The sequence below is a fragment of the Lepidochelys kempii genome, chromosome 15 (genome assembly GCF_965140285.1).
Source record: "Lepidochelys kempii isolate rLepKem1 chromosome 15, rLepKem1.hap1, whole genome shotgun sequence".
NCBI lineage: Eukaryota > Metazoa > Chordata > Testudines > Cheloniidae > Lepidochelys > Lepidochelys kempii.
The window spans coordinates 9,202,410-9,225,706 of NC_136394.1; the positions used below are offsets into that span (position 1 = coordinate 9,202,410).

Below are 23,297 nucleotides of genomic sequence, written 5' to 3' on the forward strand. Positions count from 1 at the left end.
CACTTAAGAAGTTTAAAGTTTGACCAATAGCAGAGTTTAAAGTGTGAAGACTTTACACTGTATGTGAAATTGAACTGAAACTTAATGAAGCACAAGCCGATAAATACTATCTGTGAAAAGGGGGGAAAACAACCCACAGAGCAATAGAGATCAGGGCTGCATGCAGCCTAAATGCCATGCACATCTAGGTGAATCCAGTCTGACTGTCCTTGGGAAATGCTGCAAGACATTCATCTTTGAAAAGACCTTTTTCCACCCTAAGGATGACACTCACCACACAGACACCCCCTTCCACCACAGAACCTCAATCAACCAAAAACTAAGTAAAAATTACCCCGAAACAAAGCAGCCTAACAGAGAGTAAATTAAAGTCAGACTTTTACCCCGAAAAGAGACAAGTGCCACAGATATCATGCAATCCACTAGCAATTTTGCTATTGCTATCAATTTTATGTGGAAGGAGTTCAGGTACCAAGGTGATGGGTGGCAGTGTAAAACCCAGAGAGACAGAGAAAAGAATTAATACTAATAAGCATTTTAAATTAAAAAGTCCACTATGCCACTACCAGTGGGGTGGATCTGGGCTGGGGAAGAGGTAGACAATGCAACAAGGAAAAAGGAGTCTCACAGAGTTATATGGTTATAACTGACATTTAAACTGCTTTGATATTTACTGAGCATTTATTCATTATTATTATTTTACCGCAACAAAAAAAGAGCAGATCTGTGGATATGAGTGGGGGAGAAAGATGCTATAAATGAATCCAGGAAGGATGGACCTGGAATTTGTTAAAAGCAACAAGAAAGTATTTAATTCCTAACTGGCACTGCAATAAAGTGGCTGGAGTAGAGTGAAAGAGAGAGAGAGATAACTTCCTGTATTACATCATTAGCTTGATACAATCCGAATTTACTGCCGGTCACGCCACATTGAAAGCAGACAGGTGTGTGTTTACTCAGACCTTTGCCACAGGCCATGGTTTGTGGGGGAACTGAGTTTTCTGAGTTGCCCAGGGAGTTTTCAGAAGCTCTCTTTGAATTCCCTCCCCCCCCCCCGCCTCCCCCGATTTCGGTACATCAAGCGATTGCTGTTTTAAAAATGGCAGTGCTATGCTGAAAGGGAAGGAAAGAGCACTTCCTGTAAAACTGAAAGATAAATAAAGATCAGCGACCTAAGCAGGGAGAGTAGGCAGGTGAGAGGTTTGGTTAGTGGCGGAGGAGGGGTGGGGTGTTAGGATTTGATTATTTTTTTCATTTCATAATTTGAGGGGGGAGGGTTTCAGGCCCCAATATAAAAATCACATCCTTGGCCCATGTCTGCTCTGAGGAGATGCCATAGAGAAACAGCACTTAGGGACCATCCATCTTATGTTTTGAGAGTGCTGTACAAAATGTTATAAAACTACTGCAGAGACGGAATTTATCTCTGTGAAATGGGGGTGCCCAGATTCCTCAGAAATGCCACAGCACTGGGTGACGAGTGGCCCTTTCCCAATGCTGATAAATTCTACATCCCTCAACTGTTCCACTTACACAGCTCACTTATTTATACAGAACTGAAAATACTGCAGGGGGACATGCAAGAAGGACCCAATCCTGCATCACTGTATTTGAGCTTAATCATTGAGTTCAGTGGCAGTATGATCAGATGGTAGGTGAATCACACCCACAATAAGGTAGCTGGCTCACCTATAAAATGTACCCCTGCATTATGGAGGTAATGGGGATGGTTGTGGCCTACACAACCTTTCACCTTTCAGTCTCCACATTGACTAGTGTGGAGCAGCAGTGAACATTCATCATCACCAGACAGCTATTCCGTGAAGTAGGTGAAATGAGTTTGCTAGGTCTCCGTTTCAAATGGAAATGCAGCCACCTCACTAGAAATCAGCACAACACCTGCACTGACCGTTCCACTAGACTTGTCAAGCACTGGATGTACCTGGGAGACATAAACCCCTTCTCCTCCCTGCAGTTCATGGCTGAGGCACATGGATAGGACATTTTGATTAAAAACTAGAATGGTATAAAAACTGACATGGTACACACTAAATGGTTTAAAAACTGGTTACTGATAGATCTCAAAACGTAACTGTAAATGGGGAATCATCATCAATCTGGTATGTTTCCAGTGGGGTCCCGCAGGGATCATTTTTGGCCCTATACTATTTAACATTTTTATAAATGACCTGGAAGATAACAAAATCATCACTGATAAAGTTTGCAGATGACACAGAAATTGAAAGAGTGGTAAATAATGAAGAGGAAATGTCACTGATCAGAGCCATCTGGATCACTTGGTAAACTGCGCGCAAGCAAACAATATACATTTTAATACGGCTAAATGTAAATGTATACACCTAGGAACACAGAATGCAGGCCAGACTTCTACAATGGGGCGATTCTATCCCAGGAAACAGTGACTGAAAAAGATTTGGGCGTCGTGATGGATAAGCAGCTGAACGTGAGCTCCCATTGTGATGTTGTGGCCATGAGAGCTAGTGCAATCCTGGGGTGTACAAACGGAAATCTTGAGTCGGAGCAGAGAGATTATTGTACCTCTGTATTTTGCACTGGTGTGACCTCTGCTGGAATACTAGTCCAGTTCTGATGCCCATAATTCAAGGGGGGTGTTGATAAATTGGAGAGGGTTCAGAGAAGAGCCACAAGAATGACTGAAGGATGAGAAGACCTGCCTTATAGTGACAGACTCAAGGAGCTCAATCTATTTTGCTTTACAAAGAGAAATTTATGTCTATAAGTACCCACATGGGGGAACAAATATTTAACAATGGGCTTTTCAGTCCAGCAGAGAAAGGCAGAACACCATCCAATGGCTAGAAGTTGAAGCTACCCAACTTCATACTGGAAATAAGGGGTACATTTTTAACGATGAGAGTAATTAACCATTGGAACAACTTACCAAGTGTTGATGGAGAATCCCCCACATTGACCATTTTTAAATCACGACGGGATGTTTTTCTAAGCTATCTGCTCTAGGAATTACTGTAGGGAAGTCTCTGGCCTGTGCTATACAGGAGGTCGGACTAGATAACCACAGTGCTTGCTCCTGGTCTTGGAATCTACGAAACTATGAAGATGCTGCTGCTGCTGTCTATGCTGCATCCATTCTGGGGAGAAAGGCGAGACTTTGCTCTGTGCAACTGTCAACCAAGGTTCATCTCGCCCCTGCCCCTTCATTTATTTTAGCAAAGCTCCTTGGGGCAGGCACTGCACGGAGCACTGTCAGCAGTTAAATCAATGGGAACAGTTGCCATTGCTGCTGGATGTAGCTAAGAGCATGCCTACACTTGAAGCTGGAGGTGTAATTCCCAGCCCGAGTAGAAATACCGGGACTGCCTCGAGCAGTGCAGCCGTGGCGGTGGGAGGGGCTAGCAGGCCTGCGCAATACCTGCCATCTCGGGTGGGATTGTACTCCGGGCGGCGAACCCATGCCAACGCTTGTGCCACTGGAGTTGCACACTATTTTTCGCGCACTAGCTCAAGCAGAGCTACCATGAGTATGTCTCTTTGAGCTGGGAATCACACCCCCAGCTCAGAGCACAGACATGCCCTTAGGAGCCCAGGGAGGGCAGGTAGAATAGATCACTGCAGCCCCCGAGAGTCTCTGCTGCAAGGTACATCGCACCCCAGCCCAGGTGGGGTTAAGAGAGCACCAGTGTGTAATGAGCTGTCAGTCACTCGTGGCCAGCTTCGCCACAGCTCTCAGCACCCCTCCGCACTGAGCCTAAGTGGGAAATAGAAGGGCAGATTTGCTTTCTCTTAATATCCTTCCCTGCCACCATCTTGCTTTGGTATGAAGCATTGCACACCCAGGATATGCCAATTCCACCAACTGGAAAGGCTCACAGAGTCAAGGTCCTGAAGAGAAAAACTCCAGGGTCTCAGCCCCGTGAGGGGATCCTGTGATAATCATGCTATATTTCACACAAAGATACATCCCCAATGTGATCCTGAATCAAAAACCTCTGCTAGAACCAGCACCTTTCCCCCCGGTAACGCCTCATAATGGAAAAATCAGTCTACAATCCTAGAAAGCCCAACTTCACTGACCCAGCAATCATAGGGAAGTTTGTCTCCAGTTTCCAAACTGGACTAGAATGCAAGTTAAACCCTCAAACAGCCAATTCGGGACTTCCATTCGTTTTCTTTTTAAATGAGAAGATTTTCCAAAACATGATCCCTGCAGACCTGTGCCCCATGGAAGAGCCGAGAAAGCCAGCTCAGGACATCCACTGTTCGGCTGTTTTACATACAAATGCTTAATTAAAATAACCCTGAGTCAGCAAAGGTTATTGCACCGTCCTCCTGAGAACAAGGGGCTCTCAGAGAGGATGGATGGTGTTGTGGTTAAGGCACTGGCCTGGCACTGAGGTTTGGTCTACACTACAGAGTTAGGCCGAAGCAAGGCAGTTTACATCGAACGAACCATGTAAGTGTCTACACTAGAATGTCGCTCTCCTCGATGTAACTGCTGTGCGAGGTTGACTTAACTCCACCTCCATGAGAGGTGCAGAGTCAATATCGATGCAGTTAGGTTGACACAGTGTCCGTGTAGACACTGCATTGCTTCCATCCACTGTTGCTGGCTTTCAGAAGCTATCCCACGGTGCCCCCACCCCGATCACTGACAGTACAATTGATAAAAGCGCAGCTGGTGAGGACGCGCACCGCCAGTACAAGGAGAAAAGCGTAGACACGCACAGGTGATGTAATTTCTGCGGTGGCTGTATGTCGATGTAAGTTAGGTCAACTTAATTTTGTAGTGGAGACATTCCCTCAGACTATCTTGATTTGATTCCTGGCTCTGCCACAGAATTCTGGTGCGACCTTGGGCCTGTCACTTAGGGCTTATCTATCTGGAGACAAAGTGCAGCAAGCTGGGGTGTAAATTGACAGCGTTCTAGCACACCACATACCAAGTCACCATGTGGACACTGCTGACGCGCATGAAAAGCTCCATAGTCCACTTGGAACAACGGCTGTTTCAAACAGTAAGCACGCTTCTAACCGCAGCATGGCGAAGTACACTATGGAACTCTTAGCTGCACCAGATCACCAGGCGGACAAGCCTTCCATCTCTCTGTGCCTCAGATGCCCACCTGTAACACGGGGAGGATAACACTTCTCCCAACCCTTGAGACGGACAAAGGCTGCGCATCTATTCAGGCTGCAAGATTTCCCTAGCACAGACTTTCTCTTCCTGTGAGCTCTCTCCCAGTGCTCGCACGTGACCACACTCACACTTCAAACGCTGCCACGGAGAGCTTTGAAGTTTCTAGCATAGACGTAGTCTGAGTACCTTTCACAGAGGGGGGAAGAGCTCTGTGTAGCTCAAAAGCTTGTCTCTCTCCCCTACGAAAGATCCAATGAAAGATGCTATCTCACCCACCTTGTCTAACACCCTGGGATGAACATGCCTACAACAATCCTGCATACATATAATTCCAAAGTAAAACCTTGATCCTGAAAACCTTTACTCAGGGGGTTGGGACTCCTCAGGGGGTCACGAGGTTATTACATGGTGGGGTCATGAGCTGTCAGCCTCCACCCCAAACCCTGCTTTGCCTCCAGTATTGTTGTTAAATGGTGTTAAATATACAAAAACGTGTTTAATTTATAAGGGGGGGGTCGCATTCAGAGGCTGGCAATGTGAAAGGGGTCACCTGTACAAAAGTTTGAGACCCACTGCTTTAACTCATCTGAGGGGACTACTCCTGTGAGTGAAGCTACTCAAGAATGTGTCCAGGATGGGGGCCTAGACAGATGCTTATGACTGTGTCCTAAATAGGAACACTTAGCCCAGTGGCTAATTACCCTGCAGACAAGCCAGGCCATCGAATCCAGTTTTATCAACTCGATAGCAATCACACGGTCTGTTTAGAATGGGGAACTGCCAAAGCAACACCGATGGCAAAGTAGGGATTTCATTAAACTCCAGAGCAACATTTTCAGCCATTGCAATGGCAAACATCTACTGGCCAAACCCTGCAACCGTTCAGCTCCAGCTACATATGGAGTTGCCATTGAAGAGGAAATTAGCTCAGAGAAAGGGAACAGCCCTAAAGACTATTACTTTTTTTATCCTTCCTTTGCTACCTCCCCACCTTGCCTACCTCCACTTGATGAAAATGCCATCCCTTGATGGATATTATTTAAGCAGCAAAATTTTCTTGACTGAACTTTCAGCAGCTGGCATGCAAGATAACTACAGGGGAGTCAGCGGATTCGCAGGTACGGGTAGGAGGAGGAGGAGATCAACCTCCCTGGAAAGTGGCTACAATTCCATCAGGACTTTAGAAGAAACAAGTTATTTAGAGAAAGCAAACTCAATGCATTTTTATTTCAAGGAGCTTCTCCCATTCTGAGATACTGTCAGGGAAGACCAGCTGTTCTCCTGCCATTTGGAAAACAACTAAGATCCAGGAAAGCAACTACAGTCCCAAATTTATCTCAACCCCCTGTTGCAAACAAGTCAACTGAGAACGCTTGTCGCTTCGTGTTGCTCTCTCTTCCCTTTGAAAAGATGTGCTTATAATTGGCTTGGAGAGGGCTGGCAGGATGTACAGGGATATGGAAAGCAATGTTGACCTCTTCCTTCCCTTTGAAGGTGCCTAATGTATTCTCTGCTCCATGTTCTTCCTGGTCTTTTGAACTTTAGGAAGAAGAAGAAGAAAATATCTTCTTTTGAAGAGAGTGAAGAGACAAACCTTTTGATTAAAAAAGCAGCGTGCCTGGAACTCATCTCCACCTTACAGATAGCAAAAAAATTAAGCAGCCCCCACAAGATTGATGAGTTGTTTCCTAGTACTTCATCTTCACACAGGCAGATGGGAAACAAATCTGACCAGCCACTGGGAAATGAGGGTGTTGGAGTGGAACATTTCACCCTGTGGTGATTGTGTACTTCTCCCGAAGGCATAAAAGGTCCCCCGCAAAACCCCTCTGTACTCCGCCTTTAGTATAGCCTGTCCTCCTGACCCAACAATCTGCTTAGTTCCCAAGATCATCCCCACACTGGGGAAGCCTGCAGATAAGGAACAACTCTGAAGGCAGAGGAGAGGAGAGGAAGAGGAGTAGAGGTTAATGGCAACACTGAATTTAAATTTTACTGGTGTGAGGAGAAAGCCTGGGTAGGACCCCAATTCAGCAAAGCACTCAAGCACGTACTTACCTTTAAACACATCTACTCCTCTCCAGCAAAGTGCTCCACTTTAGACATGCACAGAAGTCCCATTGATTTAAGTGCTTTGTTGTATCAGGGCCTGGGTTGCCGTCTTCAGCATGAACACTTTTAAAAAAACTTTAAAGTTAAAAAAAGGAAAAGGCTTTCCCTTGACTATTCCCCTGCAGAGCTGGAAATGTAAACCCAGCAGCATTATGTTAACGCATGTTAACAAGGAAGTGACTCTGGCTGGATTCACCATCCAAGCACTAGCTGAGAGTAAGGAGCACTCAGACAGTATGAACCAGTGAAATGTCACTTCTCCCTTGTGTTAGATAAAACCCACTTAACGCAGAATCCAGCTGAACCTGAGATCACATCAGACAGCTTCTTAGGTTACTTTCAGGCAATTCTTGCCAGCAGCTGCCCCAGGGGGTTTAAATTAAAGAGGTGCCCGATAGCACCGTTAGAGTGAAGGTTGTGTCAGCATTCCCTCCCCTATTGCTCTGGGAGGTTAATATCCTGTATGCTTCAAAAAGCACGTCAGAAGTCAGGACATTTACAAGTTGCTTACAAGGTCAACCGCTGGGTGCACAGGCCCAGGGGACATTTAAATAATAAAATGCACAAGTGTTCAGACTAAGACTCCTTCCCAAAGCAGAGAGAGAAATGCAGAGAGACATAAAGGCGGTGCTCGGGGTGTGGCACAGGGTATGTCTACACTACACAGTTAACCTGGGCTCCTACCTGGGTTTTAGTCCAAACCCTCCCACCGTCCACACAGGAAAACCTATGCCCTGCGTTAGTATGATTTAAGTCTAGCCTAACTCAGGGTGTGGCTTAAAACTCTGGCTCAGCTTTAACCCACCCACTTTGCCGTGAGGACTAGGGTTGCCAACTTTCTACTCACACAAAACCAAACACCCTTGCCCTGCCCCCTGCCCCGCCCCTCCTCCAAGGTCCTGTCCATGCCCCGTCCCTTCTCTGAACCCCCATACCCTGCTCACTCCATCCCCCCTCCCCCCCCCGCTGCTCACTTTCCCCACCCTCACTCATTTTCACCGGGCTGGCTCAGGGGGCTGGGGTGAAGAAGGGGGTGAGGGCTCTGGCTGGGGGTGCAGGCTCTGGGGTGGGGCCAGGGATGAGGGGTTTAGGGTGCAGGAGGGGGCTCCAGACTGGGGCTGAGGGGTTCGGAGGGCAGGAGGGGGATCAGGGCTGGGGCAGGGGGTTGGGGCGTGGGGGGGAGGGTTCTGGCTGGGGTGTGAGCTCTGGGTTGGGGCTGGGGATGAGGGGTTTGGGGTGCAGAAGGTTGCTCCAGGCTGGGATTGAGGGATTCAGAGGGCAGGAGGGTGGGGATCAGGGTTGGGGTTGGGGCCCGGGAGGGGGTCAGGGGTGAAGGGTCCGGGTGGCACTTACCTCAAGCAGCTCCCAGAAGCAGCTGCCATGCCCGTCTCCCATACGGAGGTGCAGCCAGGCACCTCTGCACGCTGCCCCATCCGCAGGCACTGCCCCACAGCTCTCATTGTCTGCAGTTCCTGGCCAATGGGAGCTATGGGGGTGGTTCTTGGGGCGGGGGCAGAGCCCCCTGGCTGCTCCTACACATAAGAGCTGGAGGGGGAAATAACGGCTGCTTCCCAGGAGCTGCACAGTGCAGAGGCTAGCAGGGAGCCTGCCAGCCCCGCTGCGCAGTGCTGCCAACCAGACAGTCAACGGCATGGTCACCGGGGCTGCCCGAGTAGCCAGGATCCCTTTTAGGCCAGGTGTTCAGGTCGGAAACCGGACATCTGGTCACCCTAGTGAGGATGCAGGCTAAAATCACTCAAGTGCCTATAGACCTCCAAAACCTTCCCATAATTCCTCTCAAAGGGCAAACAATTTCTCCCACAATTGATTGGGAAAGAATCCTACAGCGTCCCCATACAACAAACCATGGGATCTGCTCCCAGACACACCCGGGCGAGTGCAGAAACAGTGAGGACACAGTAATTCAGGTGTGGTTCCGCAGTGGGGAAGCTCAGACCCAGGTGAGGCTAAGCCAGGCACTCAGACCTCAGTGTCAATGACCCAGGTTGGGGGGGGAGGTGGGGGAGGAAGAGAGAGAGTGCCTGTGCTGGGCACACGCTCCCTAACCTGGTGGCTGGAGTACTGGCCTGAGATGTAGAAGACCCAGGTTCAAGCCCTTGTTCTTTCAGAGCAGAGCTTTTCATCCCAAATCACTCTGAATGGGGCAGAGCACGAGTCCCACACACTGAGCTAGAGAGCGTCAGAGTCCCTCTCTCTTGACCCCAAAAAGCAGCCCTGCATTGAAGAGCTCGGGTACCAAACCTTTCAGCAGAGGTCCATTTTTGTGCCCATGGTCAAAAGGTTTCGTTTCCAACTTGTTCAGCAAATGTCAAGCCCCCGAAAGCTGCTGCCGAACAGAACTGTCACCCTCCTGACAGCTCTAATGGCCAGGACGTCATCAAAGCGGGCTTTTGGCTGAGCACCAGGTACAGGGAGTTCCAGGGATCTGGGACCCAGGCTTGAGCCCTTCCTTGTTAAATCAGGGGGCTGTTAGAGCACACGCCTTGGCTGAGTGGCCAATGCCTCACAGGGAGGGAGAGGCGATCCAGAGCAACTCGGGACCCAAACCGGTTAAGGGCTTAGCAGGTTAAATCCATCACCTCAAATTGTGCCTAGAAGCCAGAACAAATCACCAATCCTGGCTGTAATATGTGCTTTGCAACAGCACGGCTGAGCAAGCTTTATGCAGGTGTCTGTTGGCGCTCCCCACCGAGTAATGCCCCAGCAGGGTTCTTTTTAGCCTGGGATCTCTACCAGGAGACCTTCTCTTCTTTCTGCATGGCCTGCGAGGAAACTAAGCACAAGTAACAGTGGGTCAGAGCAGATCAGAACACACTGGCGCTGCAAGAGGGGGAAGCCTTTCACAGTGCTCACTCTCATCTGCGGGAGACACCACCTCTCCCTCTTCCATGCCTTTCTAAGCTGGGCTCTAGCCCATGGCATGATGGGAGAAACGCACCTAGCAGTGCAGGGGCAGAGCATGAATGGAAAGCACAAGAGAATTTTCCATGGCTGCTTTCCACACAAAGTCACTGAAAGTCCCATGAGACCAAAACACGCTGGCTAAACTCAAAGCACTCTCCTGGCACTGACCAAAAATCGCTCCCCTGATAGGTTGGTGTGGCCTCACGTGGGCTGCTTTTCTGTGCAGATCACTGCCTCCTGACACAGCTCTGGAAGGCCCGAATGCTTTTGCTCCAGCAGCAATTCCTCTGGCCCCATTCATCCCCACCACCACACACCCCACACCCCACACCCCACACCCCACAGCAGCTAGGATGTTTCAGTCACTTTTCTTACCCTCTGCCCTGCAGGCTGTCTCTCACTGGAAGATGTATGCTCACCTAACGTATATATTAATACACGTATTGACTTTCCTGTTGTCAGTCATTATCAAGATGTATTCTCCCTCATGGCCTCTTATTGATTGAGGAAAACAGTATTCCCCTGGGTCAGTCAATCATGATCCAGCCCAGGGCAGGACGTCAATAGCTATTTATTATGTGATTTATGGACTTCATTATTTGAAACGCTAGCGGGGGTGACGGGGACGGGGCAGAAAGCGAGAGGAGAAAAGGCGCTAAAGTCTGGGGCGGGACCGTAGCCCAAACCCAAATAATGGAGGCATCCGAAAGCAGTGGGATTACCGAGGGCAAAGAGCTTATCATTCCAGCTCACTGACATCGACACAAGTCATGAAGGGGGAAGGATGGATGGGACGCATTGACCTCTCCATCTACCCACACTGGAAATCTTAATAAACGCCAGTCCCTTGGCAGGCTTCCAAAGAGAACTCGCCTGAGGGAAAGGCGTGAGGCGTAGTCTCATAGGAAGAGCGAGGACCAGAGAGCCAGAACATATGTATTCGGTCCCTGACTCACTGTGTGACTCTGGGAAAGTTACTCAACTGGGTTGTGCCTCAGTTTCCCCATCAGTAAAGTGGGAATGACAAGTCCTACCCAGTGGTGAAGCACTGGATTGGGTTACCTAGGGAGGTGGTGGAATCTCCATCCTTAGAGGTTTTTCAGGCTCAGCTTGACAAAGCCCTGGCTGGGATGATTTAGTTGGTGTTGGTCCTGCTTTGAGCAGGGGGTTGGACTAGATGACCTCCTGAGGTCTCTTCCAACTCTAAATATTCTATGATTCTAACCTTGCAGGGCTACTGAGAATAGGTTTGGAAAGTCCTTTGAGATCCTCAGAAGGAAAGCACCACAGGGGACAAATATTGTTATGCATTAAGGAAAGGTAACAAAAACATACAGAAGAAACCTCTGAGCAGACATGACCTACGCAGCAGAGCAACCGACCCTCTCAAAACAGCAGCTACAGGTTTGAATATCTTCCTCCCTCCCTCCTTACTTATCCCTCATCTCCAAATATGATCACACGCTGACCCTGCAAAGTACCCGTGCTGGAAAGAAATACAAGATCTTCTGAATTGTGCAATGAGTAATTGAGTTCCATAGACGTCTACATTCCCCCCCCCTTCTAAATATGTGAAATATGCCTCCTCCCCCCCCCCCATTATGCAGTAAGATTTACAAGCAGAGATGATGAGACATTGTGAATGTCAGCAGATTTGGCACAGACAGAGGCACTGAAGAGCTGAGAGTTTCAAGTCTCTGTCGAGAGCTCCCACGCGACATCGTGTTTGCCTTGAGGGAACTGGGTCAGGAAGAATCCCCGCCCATGCCCCTTGCGAGACAAGCTTACAGCTTGCGTATCACAGCACATTGAACACTGACGCCTTCCTGCTTTCCACACCTGAGCCATCTCCACCCTGCTGTTTTGTGTAGCTGGTCAACCACACGGGGAGGCTAGCGTGTGCCAATCAGAGAGAAGAGATGCTGCAGGAAGGGACAATCAGAGGAGAGGCCAGTGCCATCTGAGAGCTCTAGACGGATGGGAAATGTATGTTCCCACTGGGGGGAACGGAGTGGAGCAGCAGGGACCATGAAGAAGGAAAGGGGAGAAACTGCAGGGGGATGTGGCGAAGGAAAGCGCATCTGAACGAAGAGAGAAGACACAACTGGAGAGGACTCAAAACCAGTGGAGAAGAGTCAGACAATTCATCCTAACGGGAGGCAGCTCCAAGAAGAGCAACGAAAACTGATCGGGGGCTGGGAGGGGGACTGACTCCTGCCTACTGAGACCTTGGTGAAGTGGCTGCCAGGGGATGGAGCACTTGGTGTGGTGCAGGAGAGCGTGAGGAGGAACTGGGGGACAACACAGCGTAAGGGAAAGTTTGAGCTTGACTAACAAAGTCTTCCCGACAGCGAGAGTTCTTAAAGCGCCCTCCGCAGGGGAGTGGTGGGTGCCCCATTGCTGAGGACTGTGAAAGCTAGGCTGCACCGAGCATTAGCAAAGGCAGTCGGGCATCGTCCCCTGGGGAGGTGGGAATAAAAGGCGCAAACAGGGCTGGCTCCAGCTCTAACTGCTGCGATTCATCCCAGTGGCGAGAGGAAGGGCTCCCTGCAAGGAGCTCCTCCAGGGGTGAGATGACGGACAGGCTGAGAGCGGCTTTATAGCCCAGCCTACTCTAGGAAAACTGAAACCAGCGGGAAACAAGGGCTGTTTCTGGACCAAGCCCCACAGGAAGCCAGAGCGGCAGGGCACGCTAGAGGAAAGTGGCTCCTTCCCCTTGCCCTGGCGGCTGAATCCCAGCACGAGGGATGGTTATGAAGGAGTCCAGCGGCCACGCAGCACTCTGCACTGCCATGCAGGGTTACAGCCCAGCCATCTCCAAGCTGACGCAAGGGAGAGCTCTGAAGGGCCCATGCTCCCAGCTGATCGAGGGAAGAGAATGCTTCACGTCACTCACCAATGACCCCTACGGCCGACCAGAGAGCGCCCCTGACAGCTCCAAAGGAGGAAAGTGTGGGAAGATCTGCCCCCTCCGGCAAGATGGAGCTAGGGTCTCAAGAGGGGGTGAGAGAGATGTGGTGAGGAGGGAATCTCAGGGTCTTGACAAGAGAAGCTGGTGATGGGACCCTCATACTTTCCCCCTCCCCCGACCTTTAGCCTCAAAATGCTTCCAGGCGGCATCTAGTTTGCAGACACTTCCTGGGGGAGGATGACCCTGCGACTCCAGCCAGCTTGGAGATTTACAAGTCTCCCGCGCGTTTGAACTCCTCACGATGACATCTCTGGGCACACCATCAGACTGCTAATTAAGCGCCGCTGTTTTTCTTCACTGCTTAAAAAAACGAATAAACCCAGAAGGGAACAGTGGTGGGTTAGGGATGCACTGGTTCATGTCAGGATTTCCTACGGATACAGCTCTTCTCCAGGGGGCTTCACAAAGCTAGGCTGGAAGCAGCACCACTCAAATGCAGCCATCTGGTGGATTCAAGGCACCCGCCAAGCAAATAATGGGCACGCGTTGCACTGGGGGAGCAAGGGCGCTGCAATAAACCCCTACGAGCACCTTCCGATAGTACAGGAAACGAGGAGACATGGCACCTGAAATGTCTCATAGCAGGGAGAGTCTTGCTCCCCCTCCCAACTTATAAAAGGTCTTGTGTGACGAACCCCCCACAGTAACTTGCTTGGTACCCAGTGTAAATTGGGATTTGCAGTTCAGGTTGCAGGGAGTCTAAGCACCGGGTTTGCAATATATAATCGATTTAGCCTATCTCCTCCAGTTTTACTTGTATACTGTAAAAGAAGATGGAGTGCTCTTCCTAAATCACTTCCACAAGAGTATCCCATAGGACCATCGCTGCTGCTCAGAACTGTTACTGAAATCCCAAAGCTTCCATCCTGGAAAGCCTGAGTTAAAGGACAAGCCCACACTTTTTGCTCCTGCTAGGACAGGGGTGGGCAAACTTTTTGGCCCGAGGGCCATATCGGGGTTGTGAAACAGTATGGAGGGCTGGGTAGGGAAGGCTGTGTCTCCAGAAACAGCCTGGCCCCAACCCCCTATCCGCCCTCTCCCACTTCCCGCTCCCCGACTGCCCCCCTCAGAACCCCCAACCCATCCAACCCCCCCTGCTCCTTGTCCCCTGACCGCCGCCTCTTGGGACCCCCTGCCCCTGACAGCTCCCCGGGACCCCCAACTCCTTGTCCCCTGACCACCCCTTCCCAGGACCCCCGTCCCTAACTGCCCCCCAGGACCCCACCCCCTATCCAACCCCCCCACTCCTTGTTCCCTGTCCCCCCCTCCCAGGACCCACAGTGACCCCACCCCCTATCCAACCCCCGCCCCCCGTCCAGATGTGGCCCGCGGGCCATAGTTTGCCCACCTCTGCGCTAGGAAGTGAAAATATTGGTTGGTTGGTTGATATTACATAGACACAGTCCAGCCTAGGGAAGAAAGGATTAATGCCCATAATGCCAGAAAAAATCCCCTATGATTTTTTTTTAATTGACTCCGACTGATGGGATTCTTGATGACAGGCCTCAGAATAAAGCCAAATCAAGGTTACCACCTAGCCATGCAGTGCATGGAAGTTAGATGACATGCTACTGAAATACTTTATGGGATCTTCTTTCCATCACTCAGCCTCCCATCCCGGCTGCTAATTAGTGGTGCATAATGATTTCCATGTCATTAAAGCATGCTTGCGTTGCCATGAGGGAAGATCATAGCAAATACTCTTTTCATCTTTGGCGGTTTACTTGATAAGTCACCTATGAGAAGGAGGCCTGGGTCTCCTGATATTTCTGTGGGGCATCCATAATTAATTGAGAAACAGTAAGAAGTACCTGAGCGTAAGATCCTTCATTCTGATTGGCTTTTCTCAGCTGACTGCCATCTTTCTACAAAGAGAGACATCCTTAGTGACAAGGCTAGCATGGGAGCTCAGGGTAAGAGAATGTAACCCCACTTCCATCCTGCTCGAAGGAAAATGGTTGTGTTTAATATTTCATCAAAATGTTGACTGTTTAAACACTACACTTCCTTCTATGATTATTTAATCAGCATTACTGCAGGGACCAGGAGAAAAACTTGTTTACAAACTCCAGTGTGGGCTTGGGGACTGGAACAGTTTTTATGGTGGGGGTGCTGAGAGCCATTGAACCAAACTAAACCCTAGATATGATGGAACCCACTTCCAGTCTGGGGGGGGGGGCGGCAGCCCACCCCGCATTCCCAGTTCCAGCCCCTGTGACATGGGTTTGCCATACTGTGCCATGTTTGTGTGTATTTTGTGGTTTTGGGTACCACCTTGAGTGGATTCTGGAATATGAGGGTTGTTTAAAAAGTTACTTTCAAAATCCAATTCACAGGTCACATGCTTCTAAGCATGTTCAACCTACAACCAAAGTGCATGGGTCTGCTTTTGTAAATGCTTCTTATATCATTTTGTATTTTCAGGTTTACTTGTTATTGCTCTTCAGTGCTCTCTTGCGTCTTCCTCGCCCATTGTGGGTGCTCCTGGACTATGAATCAGGATACACCACCTTTTGCTTCCTCATGCCATGCAGTCTCTGACAGAAACACAAGCAGCAGTCAGTTCTGCTCTCCGTTACTCCGCTGTAAATCTGGAGCAGTTCTGGATGTACACCGGTATGTAGGCCTGAAGAGTCTAAGGTCAAAAGGTTCAAACCCAGGTGCCTAGAGCTGGCTCCTAACTACAAGTGGACTTGTTCTCAATCGTGCTAAACACCGTCAGCTCCCACACAAGCCAATGGGAGTTCGAAGTGCTCAGCAAACTCTGGCCCAAATCTCATATTTTCTTCATAAAAGATCAACTGCTCAAAGGCTTGTTCCCTCCTGCCAGCAGTTTGCAAAGCTGGGGATATCGTTAGATTCTTAAAAAGGCTTCAGTGAGCATGAATATTTCCCCATAGTTTTCTGGTCAAAGCTTAATGAGACACAGAATGAAGAGGGAACAGTAAATATTCACATCTCCTCTTTCTGACTAGAAGAGCCTAAAACTCTGTCCTGCAGCTCTGTAACTCCTGCGACCCTCCCTCCTTCAGTGAGGGCTGGAGCCAATACAGTGTCATTACCATCATCAAATACTGATGCCTTGCCCTTTTAAAGACCTCCAAGCACTGGAAACCCATCAATCAGGATTCGCAACCCCCTTGTGGGATGGGTAAGTGCTGACACATGGAGGAGTGGGGGAAGTCAAGTGACTTGCCTGAGGTCACCCATGGAGGTCAGTGGCAGAGTTCAGCAGGACCCCAATGGCCAGCACCTCTCTCCCATCCTACACCCCAGTCTCACCACTAGACATTCCTAGCGAATGTTCTGTGTATTTGTGGTGCGGTTGCATTAAGGATTTCATGGTGCAGGCTCTCTCTTTCAAAGCCTGCAAAAGGAACTTGGAATTTCTCATCTGCAGTATAAAGATTTTTTTAAAAAAATCCTTCAGTTCCACAGGGCTGAGGAGTTTGATGCTGTTTCTCTTTTGTGGTTTCACACCATCTATTATGCAGTACTCAGGACACTCCCACTCCCACTCATTCTTGCTGATGTCAAATTAAGATGAATGTTAAATGTCCACACTGTTCATTACCTCCGGGAAAATCTATTAGCAGCTCTGATGGAAACTCTTGTAGGAATTACCACCACATTGCTCCTGAGAGGTGTCAAATCCAAATGCTGGTGCCATGAAACAACCGAGTATAATTCCTTTCCTATATGGGTAATAGTGCTGCCTTGTTAGACCAGTTATATTCAGAGACATTTCAGGAAACAGAGAGAGAAGTAGGATAGTCTAGAATAGGAATAGCCAATTACTTTTTCTCAAAGTCCAAATCTCTTGGTCAAAGTATAGTCAAGGTCCAGACTTCAGAGAAAAATCATAAAAAAACGACAATTATAATAAGAAGTAAATAAGATTTCAGGGTCCTTTCAGAAACGTCTGGAGGTCTGGATTTGGCCCACGATCCATCTATTGACTACCCCGGTCTAGAAGCTAAAGCACAGAACTGAGTCGTTTGCACCGGGCTGGCTCAGGGGGTTGGGGTGCGGGAGGGGGTATGGGCTCTGGGCTGGCGGTGCAGGTTAGGGGGTGGGGCCACAAATGAGGAGTTCAGGGTGCGGGAGAAGGCTCCAGGCTGGGGCAGGGGGTTGGGGTGCAGGGGGTCAGGCTCCGGGTTGCAGGAGGGGGCTCTGGGATGAGACTGAAGGGTTCAGAGTGTGGCAGGGAGCTCTAGCCTGGGGCAGGAGGTTGGAGTGCGGGGCGGGTGCAGACTCTGGAGTGGGGCCAGGCATGGCCAGGCAGCTCTGCACGCTGCCCCGCCGCAGGCACCGCCCTGGCAGTTCCCATTGGCCGTGGTTCCAGCCAATGGGAGCTGCAGAACCAGCACTTGCAGGGGGTGGGGGTGGGGGAGGGCACCATGTGGCACCTCCTGGCTGCCCCTACACGTAGGAGCCAGAGATGGGATATGTCACTGCTTCTGGGAGCGGTGCAGTGCCACAGCAGGCAAGGAGCCTGCCTTAGCCCCACTGCGCTGCCGACCGGACTTTTAACGGCCTGGTCAGCGGTGCATCTGTACAGCCTGTGCCCTGAAGTTCTGCATATCCCTGCAAACACTACCCCGCCGGGCACCACCAGGCTGCTTAGATGTGGGAATCAGGTAAGGACATTCAGAATTTTTCAACTGATTTTATCTTTAATGAGCCCCAAATGGTAAGTAAGCCATCAAACTGACATCCCCTGAGCCCAGCACTGTGCCTCAATCCCTTCCTGAATGCTGTCTCCTCGCTCCCTGAAGGCCACAGTAAGAACTTTATTTGCTTCTAGGTAAGCCTGTTAAAAGAAGAAATAAAACCTTGTCTCTTTGCCTATGAAGGGTAAATCTCCTGCACAGAGATCACAAATATTATGTTGCTATTAAGGATGATACCTGCCCTAAACCTAATCCAAACAGGACTGGGGAAAGGCAGATTTAGGCTACACAACACAGTCACCTGCTTATATTAATGAGTCCAGGACTAAAAACAATGGTTCTGATTGGATCAGTTACTTTATTAGATGAAGTGTTTTCCCATTGACACTAGTTTCCTTTTTAGGGGCTAGGAGTCAAAATACATGCAGGGAATACACATAGGCCCCGACCCCCGCCATGCACAAGCAAGAAATGCACGTATGCACCCACCGCCGCAATGCACATGCAGGTAATGCGGGTAGGCACCCGCCCCCGCAATGCATGCCCTGCGGCAGGAGCACAGGGTAAAGCAGAAAGCTCCTACAAAGGCTCCCCTCAAAGCTAGCTGAGAAGTTAGTTATAAATACTCTTCAGTGTCACCTCTCTGCTCTCCATGTCCTGGATCCTGCCCAATGCGGCCTCAAGCCAGGGAATGAGGTTGAACAGCACTGATCCCCCCGTGGATGATCTCCTCCAACCTATTGACTAATCTGTCTGGGCCTCTCTGCGCCATTTGATGCCATGGACCACCAAACCTTCTGTCCAGACCCATACAGGAGGCAGGGTGAACAGAAATGCCCTGGCAACGACACAGAGCTTTCCTCTCCGACTGAACCCATCAAGAGCAACTGCTCCAGCCCTTGCAAGTGTCCCTTGAGACTCAGATCCACCCCTGCCCTTCCCCATGTCTGCATGAAGCCATGGGGAGCGGCACTCAGACAGCAAGGGCTGAAGCATCAGGAGCTTGCGGATGAAAGCCTGTTCTCCCAAGCTTTGTGACCGCCCTTGGTCATTTAGATTCATTCCTTAACAAGCCCCACTCTTGTGTCATGTGATGCCACTGATTCCACAGCCAGGGCGCCCCTAAGCCCCCATCCAGAGCCTGGAGAGGGACCCAATATGGAGAGGAACGGGCCGGAGAACAGAGAAGGGGGCCATTTAGGGATCTGGGGCAAAAACTGGGGATTGGTCCTGCTTTGAGCAGGGGGTTGGACTAGATGACCTCCTGAGGTCCCTTCCAACCCTGAGATTCTATGAGAAGTCTGGAAACAATGGAGGAAATAATGGTTGTGTTACAAATATGATTAAATCTAGGATTTGAATGAAAATTCACTGAGATTCATCTGCAAATCATCTTCTCCCCCGGCCCCCTGCACCTTCCCAAACTATCCAGCCCAGTCATAATAAAGGACATTTACAGAGCACATAGCACAAGGGTGCTGGAGCACTCTACCATCCAGCACCATTACAAGCAGCTGTAATTTTAAAAATAACCGTACAAACCAATGGTACCAACCATACAAACCAATTCAGCCTCGTTTGTACACAGAGTAAAGTCAGTTCCAGAAGTCCAGTGCTGGCACACGAGGGACATGAGCTCTATTTAGGGCAACCCAATAAAGCTGTACTTTGACCTTAAAAACACCGGGGAAAAAGCAGATCCGAAAGCTCTCCAGACCCAATATTAATGCATCAGGCAACCACAGTGCACATATTTATTTTGTCAAGATGTCAAAACCGGCACCTCGCTGGGATTATATAAAAAGGCATTAGGACAGAAAATGTTTTGTAGCTAGAAAAATATTACATGAGTCCTGATATTAAATGGAATCTAAATGCTGTGCAAATACGCATCCAAAGGATTTCATTCAACAGTATTCGTATCAAAGGGAGAACAGACACAGGCCACGTCCACCAGTGATTGGAAGGGCCAATTCCATACAAAGTAACACGCCAGCATGGCTTTGGACACTACAGAAATGGATCAACATGGGTTTTTAATTTTTGACTGAGTACTTGCTTACAGGTCAGAGAGCTGAAATCCAGTTTAACTTCACTGCCAGGGTTTATGAGGATTATTCCAGGCAAAAATAAAGGCATTTACTTTTCATGTGCCAAAGATGATTTTTAATACCATCTGCAGATTAACCCAACCCTGCTTTCATCACTTGCCACTGGGGAAAGAGACACGTCCCCCAAACTAAATTAGAGATGTCAACAACTTCTGGGGCTTTTTCTGTTTCTGCAACCCTCTGTACCTTGAACGGCAGGACATGCTCCTTCGAGCTGCCCCTCTGCCTTCAAAGCGAGTGCTGCATTGCAGGTAAGTCCCCCCTGTGCAGAGTGCCAGCCGAAGGACTAGGCATTGCGTCAGTCCTCCATCAGCCCTATTTTGAGGGGATCCACTGGGCCATAAGTGCTGCATGGCCTTGGGGCTGGCTTGCTGCACACATCCAGCATCACCAAGGGTTGCAAAGATCAGCAACCCACAGTGACAACTCCAGGTGGGAGACATCCAGGCCTGAGTCTCCTCCTTAGCATCCAGAACTGGAGGCCTCTCTAGGATCAAATTGAGATCTAAACTATCCCCCAAGGGCCAGTGTGGGACTGTTCCCTACAGTATGTTGTTTAATCTGTGGTGTCCCAAGCAATCGGGCTCTGAACACTTCCCTTGGGAGAGGAGTCCAAAGTCTCACTTTGAAGAAACTATACCCAATATTCACTCAAAGTTTTCCCTCTCCATCGTACCCTGCTCCAGTTGTTCCACCCCCGCTCTTCGGATTGCCCTGAAAAATTCTTCTCTTCCTCTCGAAATACTCAAGCCACCTGAAAGACCATGTTTTAGAAAGACAGAACGCTGAGGCAAACGACAACTTAACTAAACAGAGCAAGAGCAGCAATTGATAACAGTAGTGCTGGACACGTGGTATGGTGTCTGCCTCTCCTAGCATTACATTAGGTACAGCACACAAAATGAGCCAGCAAGAATCCCTTCTCCCCAGGGCCTGATTATTCAATTGAACTGGGATCAATCAATCTGGGAAGGGGCCATTTCAAGGGAGATCGGGAAAGGGATGAGGAAATATTTCAAGGCTAATGGCTCTGTGAAGCTTTCCAATGTCAGCGCGTAATCTGGGGTTTTGAAATTCTGCCAAGAGAAGTCTGGAAATGTAGCCTCACCTTGCAGGAACTTTTCAATGATAATTTAGTCTGTGGAAAGATTTGATGCCGAAGCCCCGAGTGCTTCCTGCTAACAGAGCAGCCTTGTGGAGCTTGTCACATGAGGGAAGCCATCCAATAAGAAGATAAATTATTTAATCGTATTGCACAGTGAGATTTGGTGACCACTGAGTAAGGGTTAGGAGAGGAAAGTGGTCAACTTGGACCAGGTTTTCAAAGGCAGAATCCCTTCTAGCAGGTGCCTCTAACAGGTGCATACATTCTTGTGCCCTCTTTTTTTATTTATTTGGGGGGTTTTTTTGCAGCTGTAGGCAGGGAGATCTGGGGGAATGAGCACAGGGTTATGAGTCAGGAGGTCCTGAGTTCTAATCCGGACTCTGCTACTGACTTGTTGCGTGGCCTTGTGCACATTACTTCACCTCCATGCCTCAGTTCTCCCATCTGCTACATGGGAACAATGTGTACAGACCTATTTCTTGGGGACATTGTGAGGATTCATTGGTTAATGTCTGTACGGTGCCTTGAACATGTAAAGTGCTATATAAATGTATTATTATTGTATAGAGACTGGCTACCGCCTGCCTCTCTGCTAGGGTGAAGAAACTAATCCAGTCTGAGCATCAATAATTGTGTAACTACCCACCCATGTCATAACTTGACCATTGACCATGTAAATATTGGTTAAATATTATAGGGTGATTATTTTCCGTTTCTAAGTTGGACCCTTTCTGTGATGGCTCGCACAGCATTATAGGGGAACCCAGATACACAGTATTTGCTAGCTTTCATTGTAATTAGTTTGGGCCCTGCCATACCCTCCTGAGGCATGGTCCTCAGGAGATGGACCAGGAAATTCTGCCATGTTCACTATTAAAAGCTGTGGTGAAGGTCACCACACCCATGGGGGTGCGGGTGACCTTCAAATCCAGCAGAACCTTGAAATCAGATGCTTGAGAATATTTCACAACACCAGCAAAGCACCAAGTTATCTGTGGAACCGGAGGGCAGTCTGTTGTCCTTACACAGTGGCAAACCACCACATAGTCAGCTGGCTTACATAATTAGCCCTAATTCCAGCAGAGAGGCACCATTCATATGCTAGTTTTCAGAAACTGTCATCACTTGGCTTCACACACAGGACAAGCGGATAGCACAGCAATTCCATCAATTGCATTTAGAGGTCTACGCTGCCATTCACACCCAAAGCGTGTGACGTCCCTCCTAGTTCAAGCCAACAGCACTTCTCGCTCATGACCAAATTCAGAAGCCTTTACAAGGTACTAATCAGCATAGTCTATACTGGGCAGTTCAGTTGTCCAAGGAGGTCCAAAGAGGAACCTACAGACAGCTGTAACATACCAGTGGCTGGCTCCTTGCTTTCAATTACATCAGCCAGAGTTTAGCCATCAACTCCAATGCAGGCAGGACTGATCCCTAGATCTTTGGTTCCTCAAGAAGAGAAGCACGTGTCCCAGAAGATGCTAGAGCCTCCAGATCCTCTAATCTCAGATATCACAGCCACATATACAGGTTCCAAAAGCCCAGGCCTCTCTCCGGTGTGCCAAAGCATTATCTCCTGCAGCTCAGCCAGGAGAAGGCCATGCCCTGTATTATAGGGCCAACATATCCCAGGCCCTCACTAGGACTGCGTGGGCTACTGCATAGCTTTGATGGCCTGCCCCGCATGTTCTTTAATGGATTAGTGACAGCTGCCCAGTTTGGTGGCAGAGCCCGCGGCTTACCTAGTGATGATGGCGAGGTGGGGAGGGCTCATGCAGGCCCCCATGAACAGCACCACGTTCTCGTGCCGCGTCTGCCTGTAGGCCATCACCTCCCGCTTGAAGGCCTTCAGCTGGTCCTCGTTGTCCCTCTCGATGTCGATGAGGCGTATGGCCACCTCGCCATGCCAGCGACCATGGAACACCTGGCCGAAGCGGCCTTTGCCGATCAGCTCTCCGATCTCCAGCTGCTCGAAGGGGATGTCCCACTCCTGGAGGAAGATGCTGGTCTGGCTGGCCTTGCGTGGGAAGTGGCGAGCGGAGAGGAGGGAGAGGTTCATCTCCTCGAAGTCATCCTCAGACTCTTCGGCCTCGTCATTCCCCTCCTCGTTCTGTGGGGAGACAAACGGGGTGGCTTACCTGAGTGGGGTCAGCCAGCATCATTCTCACAGCCTCTGTGCATGTAGGGAGCAGGAACATGTGTTTCCACTACTTGCCAATGAACACCCACTAAACCAGGTGGAGCAGCTCCCAGCGATGCA

At 49.4% G+C, this 23,297-nt stretch overlaps 1 protein-coding gene across 3 annotated transcripts in view; it reads right to left on the reverse strand.

Moving 5' to 3' along the window:
• The window catches only part of KSR2 (kinase suppressor of ras 2), a 283,459-nt gene that overhangs the window by 61,690 nt on the left and 198,472 nt on the right, over positions 1-23,297 (reverse strand). For all 3 annotated transcript variants that reach the window (XM_073312611.2, XM_078848923.1, XM_073312610.1), the window contains one exon: positions 22,780-23,147. In XM_073312611.2, coding sequence (XP_073168712.1) covers positions 22,780-23,147 — 368 coding nt within the window. The remainder of the gene's footprint in view (positions 1-22,779; positions 23,148-23,297) is intronic.